General features: G+C 46.7%; 1 protein-coding gene across 1 annotated transcript; it reads left to right on the plus strand.

The window, feature by feature from the left end:
* Positions 1-629: 629 nt before the first annotated feature.
* zfta (zinc finger translocation associated) lies at positions 630-8,234 on the plus strand (the record flags this gene model as incomplete). Its single annotated transcript, XM_080741493.1, has 5 exons — positions 630-786; positions 1,297-1,815; positions 4,560-4,916; positions 5,816-6,310; positions 7,528-8,234. 5 exons carry the CDS (start codon positions 630-632, stop codon positions 8,232-8,234), a joined length of 2,235 nt encoding a protein of 744 aa, XP_080597619.1.
* Between the last annotated feature and the right edge of the window lie 2,676 nt (positions 8,235-10,910).

Here is a 10,910-nt window from a genome sequence, read left to right on the forward strand (position 1 = left end):
TTTTGATCATTTGCGACGCCACGTGTGTTTTAATTAACGCTTCGCCCCGAAACAGATCACATTGAGGTCGGGTCGCGAAAAAGCTTGTTTTCGACCTGCTTATGAGCTTGTGTGAGTATTTTAGGCAGGGTCCATCTGGCCCCCGGGCGCGCGTGTGTCAATGCCTGTGAAAGCCGCTACTGTCTCTTTAAATTTACCCAGGAGCCCCTTAAGGAGCCCCAGGGGCCCCTAGTACGGCTCCCCACCCTGAAGACAAGCAGAGCCTTAAAATACACACTGGAGAGAGAGCCGAGGCCCGCTGAAAAACACCTTCCACACAACAACACACAAGAGGAGCCCACATTGCACCCCCGCGGACCACCGGGGATCGGACAAGGAGAGCGATCTGAGAGACCGGTGTGTCGATCTATATGAAAAGTTAAGTTGAGGCTCCAGAGGAGCGGATCAGCGGCTGGGCTCTGGGCTGGCTGTGGGGGGACGAGAGGGGCACTCATAAATACAGCACGGGTCTGCTTGCCTAGTACTGCCTGCTGCGAAACGCATGCAGCCCTGCCGAATGTTCCTTCCAACATGCTCTCCCCGCTCGCCGCCGCTCTGTGAAGGCGAACCGAAGGCACGATCAAACAGGAATGGAAGAGAAAGAGACGGGGGACACTAGCAGCAGCGAGCCCGTGTTGGACAACGCACAGCACTGTGCTGAGCAGACAGATCTGGTCTCATTAATAATAAGCGGAGAGGAGGAAGCGACGCAAGAGGAGATTGACTTGGGACACTGTTCTGCAGGAGGTAAAAAGAAAAAATGCTGTGTGTAAAATAAATAAATGTGCGTGTTTTTTTTGGGAGGGGGGGACCCGGAGTCGGTGTCAAAGCCACGACGACCGCCCCGACAGCCATTGTCACTGAGTTAATCCGTGTCATGGACAATGGCATGTAACAGCAGGGCCCCTTGTCTCAGTGGCTCCTATAAACAAAGGGTAAATAGCGTGCTGGCAGGCTGACTGTGATGCACAGTCGCCACCCAGCGGAAACCAGCGGCGAGTCGCCGCCCCCTACAATGTCCGCGGAAACAGAATATATAATAACATTAAATGATTGCACAACCATGTCTTTAGGACATCTAATTCCCCAACAGTTGCTTCCTTGACTAGTTCTAACAAAAGATGCATTAATTGACAGGTTATTACACAGTCCGGTGCTTGCTTTTGTCAGATGTTTGCTGTGCCCTGAAGATGTGGACACAACACAACAGACTGTTGTATATGTCAACATTGCGTGTCTGTTTCTCTTGTCCCACAGAGGAGGAAGGTCTCACCAATGGCCACGCGGAGGATGACCCCCATGGCGACATGGTCACGCCCATCAGCTCTCCACAGACTAGCTACTGGAGTGTCGCGGAGGACCCCGACCAGCCCCTGCTCCTGTCCGCCATCGCCGGGCCCTCGGGACAAAAGCCCAGGGTGCAGCGGGCCTCGCGGCCGGGCCTCAGCCGCATCCCGGGCCGGGACCACCGGCGCTACTACCACGAGTACTGGCGGAGCGAGTACCTGATGGACTTTGACCCACACCGCAGCGGCATGATCTGCATGGTGTGCGGCAGCTCCCTGGCCACGCTCAAGCTCAGCACCATCAAGAGGCACATCCGGCAGAAGCACCCCGACTCGTTGCTGTGGAGCACCGCCGACAAGGAGGTGATCCGCTCGGGCTGGGAGAGCCACCTGAGCCTGGAGGGGGGCCAGAGGCCGTTCGGCTCCCCCGCGGACGAGCCTCCGCCCCTGACGGAGGACCAACAGCTAGACTCTGCCCAGCACCCCACTGGTGGGTATAGGCCGGTCATTCTCAACCTTTTCAGTTTTCCCATAGGATCCCCAGTTTGATATGTACAGTATTAGGCCACGGAAGCCCATCATGTTTTATCTCTGGGACCCCAATCTAGACTGTAAAAACCTTACTGTTCATTAAAGAGTGTCGGCCCAGACCGCTGGCCTTGTGGTCCGGGCACCAAGGCTGCAATGCCTGACAGCGTGCTGCGGGTTAGAATTAGAGATCTCAACGGGCCTGAAAATGAAGGCTTGGCCCTACTAGTAAGCATACATTTTAGGCCCTACCCGGCCCGTAAACTTCGGGTCAGGTCTGGTATGGTCGTGTTTTACCCTAAATGTCGGTTCGGGCTCGGGTATGGTCGGGTTCGGGCAGAACTTGAGAACTCTAGTTAGAATCCCGATCCCGACGACCTTTGCTGCGTCACTCCCCATCTCTCTCCCTCCCATTTCCTGCCAGTGTGCTACGCCTACGGTATATACTCTCAATATAGGCTGAAAAAACAAACAAAAAAAGGAAAAAAATACCATAAATGTCCGTTTGGCCCCTAACTATCAATCATTTAGGGGAGACCCCCTAGAGACTCCTGAGGGTCCCCAGACCCCATGTTGAGAAACAGTGGGTATAGGCCATAGAGTTGGTATAGGCCTTGTGGGGAAGCTCAGCTGTTGATGGGCAGGGTATTTTCAGTGTCTCACACTTGGTGGCAGTATGAGGCTACCTCATGATAAGATGCTGCTTGAGGAGGGGTGTGTGCCATTATGTGGGAGAGGAGGATGACTCAGTGTTCCAGTGGTGATGTGTAGGGGTGGGTGGGATGCATGCAGCCTGGATGTTAAGGTAGACTATTTACGCATAAATAGCATAACAGTTATATCATCACATCACCATTAAAAAGGTATGATTACACACTATGAATGAATTCTATATACAGGTACGAAGATAATACATCTAATACGATACAATTGTTTTTTTTTAATATATATTCTTGGGGCTTTTCTACCTTAATTTCAATGGAACAGTGGAGATTGACAGGAAAAAGGAGAGATTGTCTGGGAGGTTTCGCTGGGCTTGGGAATCGAACTTGGGACTTGCTGTCAGGCTGCATCAGAGCCTATATGTGTGGTATGCACCTTAACCACTCAGCCATCGGCAACCCCATAATGTTGTTTTTTTAAAGGGTTTCAAATTTGGGGGGAAAAGGGAACTTTTCACAAATACTTTGGATTAATGTGATAACAGAATAATGCTGACACAGTACTCTAAAACAGTGGTTTTCAACCCTTTTCATATCAAGGTCCATTATCTATTCAGCATTTGAGCCACAGACCACTATTTGATGTGATTTTGCCTCTCAGACCCAAGACTTATTGTTGGATACGACTTAATTAAAAGTTTCACTCTCAAGAGTTAAAGGGCCCATTTGGTTACCAACTCTGGGGGATCACCTGGAACCACCTCAAGGACCACTGGTGGTCCCCAGACCACTGTTTGAAAACCACTGCTCTAACATAACAGCTGCGCTCAAGAAGCATATTTTGTTTTCTTCCTTCCCACCCAGAGTCGAGAGACACACATGTTAGCAGCCTGTCTACTCTGTAACTATTTTAAGTCAAGAATCAGAATAGTGGTTAGATTGTCTCTGGCTCCAACAATGGTGTTCACAACAGGTGAGTTGATTTGGCGAAAATCTGGGGGCGAGAGCGTGAACCTCCTTGTGTGTTAAGCTCTCCCAGTGAAACTACTTACTGTCAGGTGAAGGTGGTGACTCCATGTGTATCAGAGGAGACATGTGGTATACTGTATACCAGTGGTTCTCAACCTGTGGGTCGGGACCAGGGGGGTCCCCAAATTATTTTGGGGGGTCCCCAGATAATTAACTTAATGTGCAACATTGTTTTCTCACTCAACAGTAAACAAACCAACATAAAGGTTAAGTGTATAGAGCGTATATGCACATTTCTAAAGTGACAATTTAAGGACTTTTTAATACTTCTAAAATGACAAATTAAACATTGGCCAAATGATCAAATATTAGATGCAGAAATTATGAAAATAGCTGACTTGTCGTGAGCATGTAGATCTGCTATTTTCACAATAGAACCATGTTATACAAAATGTAATGCCTCAACTTTTAGTGCTCGTCAGGGTGAGGGGGTCCCCAGTTAAAATATTTTGAGGGTCGCGGCCTGAAAAGGTTGAGAAGCACTGCTCAGTGGCCTTGTGGTTAGCGTCCGCCATTAGATTGGGAGGTCGAGGTTCAATCCCCGGCCAAGTCATACCGAAGACTATAAAAATTGTACCCAATGCCCCTCTGCTGAGTCCCTGCGACATACTAGTGTCATGTCCTGGGGGTGTGTCTGTACATTATACGCTGCCTCACGCAAAGGACACAGGAGGTACTGTTGACTAGTCTGAACTAGTATGGACCACATGGCTCAGGAACCGTTGGTTCTCAGGGCTATTTACACCCTGACCTCCCTGGGACGACAGTTGGGGTTGTGGCCACAACAGGAACCACAGCACACAGAGGAAATTAACTGCTAAATTGGGTGAAAGGGGAAAAATGCTAAGAAAAAAGCAAACATCAGAGAAACTAACAATTAATAAGGTTTGGCAAAACTAACAATTACTTTTTACTTACTTATGCCGACTGCGTTGCAAGTAATGACGCATAATTCATATACGTTTTGTGTCAAATTTGACTATTCAAATAACGTGCTGCCCTCGCTCCTCTGCAGAACACCTAGACGCTATGACTCCCCAGCACCATCCGCAGCCTCCCAGCATGTCCCCCACCTCCATGGTGGGAGCTGGGGAGGACCCCCCGCAACCCCACGAGGAGGAGGCCCCGGGCCCCTCGGCCCAGACCTTGGAGCGCTACCTGAATGACTCGCTGCACGCCTGGTTCCGCCAGGAGTTCCTGATGGAGTACGAGGCCGAGCCCGGACGCCTAGTGTGCATGGTGTGTGGGGCCCAGCTGCCCTCGCTTCACCTGGACCACATCAAGAGCCACGTGCTGGACACCCACCCCAACTCTCTGGTTTATAGCTCGGAGGAGAAGCACTGCATCCTGCAGGCGTGGGCCCAGACTCATGGTGAGAACGGGACAGGGGATTAATGTAGTTTATTATATTAAAGCTGGCCGGCGCATTACACACACGGCCACGTATAGGAGACGGTGTGACCACCACTCAAAAATATCGATTTAATGGTGGTCCCAGGTCAGATTTTATAAGCCATATTGGTTTTTGGGGATTAGCCAATGTGTAAACAATATTTTGGACATGGCATTCATCCTAGCCACTGTGAGCAAATAGTTTAGTATGAATCTGCTTAATTCCTGAGTAAATGTGTTGACCCAGGAGGTAGTGTAGTCTCCTGGAAAATGTGAAGGTTGCCCCTTCTTGGCATTGTGTCGATGTGTCATTGAGCAAGGCACTACTCCCTGGGTGCTGTTCAAAGCTGCCTACTGCTCCTAGTAGTCAGGATGGGTTAATTGCAGACGACAGAATCCAGGTATGACTGACAAATCTATTTAGACCGTTCCATTCCCCTTTAACCTGAAAGTGTAGGATGGCTATCTAAAGCAGATTAGGACGCCTAGTTATTGATTTGCTCTTTGTTCATCCATTAATTTAGCTAAGGCTACTCATTCCCCTGTTGTATGAATAATAGATAATTGCTGGAATTGATTCTTCTTAATCTACTGTGGTCCTTTTTTCCATCATATTGCGCATTACCTTTTTGTTGTAGTTGTATTTGTCTTAGTATCTTCACCACAGTAACATTTTTCTTTTTTTATGGAAACAATTGAAAGGAGTACATAGAAAGGACAGTACACACACACACACACACACACACACACACACACACACACACACACACACACACATAAAGGCTGTGTTGACGTGTTCAATGTGTACAGAATGATAGTACAATGTTCCATAATATCTGTCTCATATCTTTATCAATTCACCACTCTGCCTCATATCAGAAGAACCGGACGACTTCATCAAATCAGAGCCCAACACCAAAGACACCATCGACGCTGGGGTGCACCTCTATCCTCCTCACAACGACATGGAGGCCTTCCAGGTGAACTCTGCCCTGCAGCCACAGGGGGAAGGCGCCTTAACTCAGGACACTGGTCTCATAGGCGAGGACGGCGGCGTGACCGCCATCAGATCCGCGGAACAGGGACCCCAGCCTCTCCGCAAACTCAAATCGCCCAAACCGAGGAAGAGGCGCCTGCTCGGGGGCAACCCCTGGCGGCTGCGCCTGGACTATATGGTGGCATACGGACCTCAGGGCCGTGGGACCTACTGCATGGTCTGTTCTCAGGCCCTGCCTGAGGCCAAGGTCTGCACCTTCCGCACCCACATCCAGAACAGTCACCCGGAGACCATCACCCTGACTAGGCAAGAAAGGGAAGCCATGGCCGCAGCCTGGACCAAATATTACCCCGCAGACGGCACACAGATCAAACAAGGTAAGGACTGGTAGTAGTTCAGTCGGATAATCAGTTAATAGTTCTGTTTGCCGTACTCGATTAAGACCTTTTTTTTTGTCGACAATTGCATTCTTCTTATGCCTTTTTCCATGCTGAATAAATCATTTTTATTTTATTTATATTTTTATTACAAGCAAATCTCTTGTAAACAGTAGATATAACCCTTTGATTATACCAGTCTACAGGCCAGTAGACATTGTGAAATAAATCAACATTAGAACTTTACACATGTGACGATCAAGTCCTGTATTACTTCGGGGTGTGAAAAAAGGACCTCTACAAGCGTGTGAGCTTATAGATTCCGAATTTAGAAAGAAATAGGGACACCAGGTATACAGTATATGTGATTAAATCAGTCACCATATTCATTTGACCATTATTAAACTAAAGCCCTGTCCATACTTTGACTGAAACCAAAGATTTCGGTCAAAAGGTCCTTTTCAACCATAAAATGATGTCCCTCGCGACTTCTGAAAAGCATAGACCGAATGAGAGTTCGGAAATTTGCACGTTGGAAAACACAACTCACCGAACATTTCGGAGATACTGTGGACAGGCCTTAAATTATATCTAGTTATGGAACCTACTGCACATAGTATAAACAGAGCTGCTACCTTTAAACACATTTTAATTCTGAGACTTTTTTTCTTCCTGTATATATCTAAATTGTTTTGAGAAAAAGAAAATACTGCTATTTGCTCCAAAGAGACTGCAAAGGATTGCTGCTATTTGTTTCAAAAAGCTTTATGCCTGGTGTGTTATATACGTATATGTATGTAAGAACAAAATGTGACATTGCCCTGTTTACAAAATGCTGTACCCCCTCCAACTGTATATTTGTTCCCCTTTTTCAACTGTTTTTATTATATTTTGACACTTGCTTTGGCAATGTAAACGTATGTTTTCTCATGCCAATAAAGCTCATTTGAATTGGATTGAATTGAATCTAGTTGAGGACAGTTCTACCTGGTAGCATTTTAACAGCTCAATGCTACCAGGTAGGTACTATTCGCAGAGTTTAAAGATAGAAAAAATGTGATTTAGCTGCATGCGACAGAAAGAGGGCAGCTTTGTCCATTCTTAACGGTTGGCCTAGTAAATGAGCAAGTGTGTGAAACCAAAGGGAATTTTTACTTGATTCAGCTGTTAACAACAGTTGTCCCTGATAACACTCGCCCCTTCCCCACGTTTCGCAGAAGTCACCCAGAGTGAAACCACGGCTTTTGACGCAGCAGGAGAGCTTGAGGAGCAGATCTCCCAAACCGCAGAGACACCCAGCAAAATGGTGAAAAAGGAGGAGGGGGAGGAAGAGGAGGACGACGACGGTGCGAATCGAGAAAAGGGCAAAGCGAAGGAAGGCGCCTCCATGCCGGCCCGCCACAGCCACTACCCCGGGAAGGACCAGCGACGTAACTACCAGGTCCGCTGGCGCATGGAGTTCCTCATGGACTATGACTGCCGCAGACACGGGCTCATCTGCATGGTGTGCGGGGCCACGCTGGCCACGCTGAAGGTCAGCACCATCAAGAGGCACATCCAGCAGGTCCACCCCCATTCCCTGTTTTACGGCCCAGATGAGAAGCAGCAAGCGCTGCAGAGCTACAACCAGACCGCCCTGCACTTCATCCACTCGGATGACTGCTTCTCCTCCCAGGACCACGGGTATACTGCGCCAGAGCAGATCCTGGGGCAGCTGTGCGCCGCGCCAGAGCAGACCATGGGGCAATTGTGCGCTGCACCAGAGCAGACCCTGGGGCAATTGTGCGCTGCACCAGAGCAGACCCTGGGGCAATTGTGCGCTGCACCAGAGCAGACCCTGGGGCAAATGTGCGCTGCACTGGAGCAGACCCCAGGGCAATTGTACACTGCGCCAGGGCAGACACCGGAGCAATTTGGCACTTAAGCCCGATTTATACTTAGCTGAAAATCAGTTGTTTCCGGCGAGTAATGATGCCATTGTACGACGCCGTTTAAAGGCTTTAGGAGGTGGCAGCCCTCACTTCCGTGGCTCCTGCTCAGAAATGACTGGTGGGCTTTGCTTGTTCAGTCTTGATCTGAGTGCGTTGCTGAGGCACAGGCCAAGTGAGATGTTGAGCAGTGCCTCTCAACCTGTCTTGTCACTGAAATCTGAATTTAGCACCGTGGGATGTATCGTTGCTGTCAGGCAGAAACTTTGTAAAAAAGAATAATGTAAAAAAAGGATACCTTTGTTCCAATGGATACTGTAGTTATTATTTTAAGCTTGTGTTAATACTTTTCATTGGTTAAATGTTTAGAATACCCACAGACAGACTTAACCACTTTCAACATGGCGTCCCGGCGAACCTTTTAAAAAATTGAGAAAATATCAGATCAACAAGCTCCCAGCCATGTGGCATCGTGACTCATTGTGAGCTTGTAGATTGGCTATTTTCTCTACTTTTGCATGACTCATGAAATGATGAAGTATAAAATTGGGCATTCATTTATGAAAAACGTCCAACACCAGAGAAAAAAAGATTAAATATGGAGATACGCGGTTTCTGTCCGACAGCGATGATATTCAATAATATAATTCTATAAATGTACACTTTTTTTAAGCTGACACACTGGTTGAGAGTCACTCTGCTCTAGACTAGAGCATTGTAGGCTAGCTGAAGGTAAAGTTAATCTCAAGCCATCCAGGTTATACCTACGATCTTTTCAGGTTCTTGTGTAGGAGAGACGAACACATGGGTTGTTTGTGACCAAGGCCTGAGTCTTAACGTTTTCAGGAACTTAGAACAAGAGGCGTTTGGCAAGGCCGGCGTGATGTTTGGTTTAAGATGAGTCTGAAGGCAACGCAGCACTTATTGTCCACAAAAAAAAAAAGAACGAAAAAGTACTAAATCCTTAGCTTTCCTTCTGTGTAGATAATTGAATGAAAGTGTGTTTTTGAAGTTTATTGCTTAAGACAATGAATGCCACAGTGCAGTTGGTAATCTCTTCATTTTAATCTTTGTTTACAACAGGGGAAACGGCCTTCCCCTTATTTTCATCCGTTTGAATGAGGTAATTTTATCTCGTTGTCAGTCAGTGTGTAATATATGCACCATGGTTGCGACACTGGCCTGCATCCATTCCCAACTTTCATAGCTCAACCAAGCTAAAAGCTGCACAAGACATCGATGTAAATATGTGGACATTTGTAATATTTATTTTCTTTAATACATGCACTTTTATGCATCCTGGTTTATACAAAACAAGTTTGTAGCTACGCCCGACTTTTCTACTTTGTTGAAGAAGTGACGCCAGATGCCGTTTTGCATGGAACTCTACATTCATGCACGATTGTCAGGACGTTCGTCACTCACGGCTGGAATGACAGTTCGCTGGGTTTTTTGCTTTCACGTTAATCACAGTGAAACAATTTATCCAGTTTCATTTTTTTGTCAGCAGTTTACATGCTATGTATCTGTCTCACTCATTGTTCAAATGTTATGCAACAAAACAAGAATACCTTCGAAATGACTTAAATAACCACTTTTTCAAGCCAAATGACTTGGCCACAGAAGTTTGACTTATTCACTCGACAAAATGCACAACTCAGGGATTAGCCGTTTTCTCTTCCTACTCTCTCATACAAGGATCCTTTTTTGTTTTAAGTAACAGTTATAGGCTGTTGATAATGTTCTAAAAGCTGTTGGAGTGAAAGTTGAGACGTCTGATTTAATACGAAATTTACCCTGGAATATTTAACAGGAAAATCACTGTAATTTGAAACTGCAGCTTTTGAAACTGAGAAATGTGATTATGTTGTAAGAGAAAAGACTGCCCACACCAAAATCCCCCCTCCTCTTCTAAAATAGGTGCTCTACCACACTATGTGCCAGTAGAAGTAAGAAATGGAGTATGCAGTCTTTATCTCAGCACCATACTTGCTAAGAATGGCCCTAGTTTCTGCCTCTTATAAATACAAATATTTTTTACACAGCACTTAATTTAAAACCTGATGTAAATTACAGCTGAATGAATGATTAAGATAGTTTGTCACAATTTAGATATACTTGTGTGCATACATGCTGTTTGCATGTGTCTGGCGGGGAGGCACGTTAAAAATATCCCCAAGGAGGTACTTGTCCCTTAAGCAACTTACACAGGATGAGATGTGATGGCTCCTAGTTCATCGTCACTCCTTTTACTTATTTCTGCTCATGCTTTTCAGTTATCTACTTGCGCTTATTTATCATGATCCTGTACATGGTGACGCATTTCATGACATATGCATTTCCTCCTCAATGATCCCTGTAATAAACAACAGACTGAGCTTGTATGTGTGTGGAGTGTACTGTATATCTGTGCATTGCTGTGTGCGCTAAGGTATTTATGCAGAATACAGGGCAGATCTGGAATGCGCCCTGGCCTATTATAGTACTCGTGTCAGCAGTAGTCCTGGGGGCCACATGGAATTCGGGGCCTCGTCCACATAAAACACTGGCCCCATCTGTGAGGACCCCCTGTTAGACCGGGAATCTAACCACCCATCCCCCTTCCCCTCGCAATGCCAAATGAAACGGTGCAGAGTACTATTTCCATATTTATGTTTATTCATGGACCACTG

The sequence above is a fragment of the Nannobrachium achirus genome (assembly GCF_963921795.1).
Source record: "Nannobrachium achirus genome assembly, chromosome: 14".
Lineage (NCBI taxonomy): Eukaryota > Metazoa > Chordata > Actinopteri > Myctophiformes > Myctophidae > Nannobrachium > Nannobrachium achirus.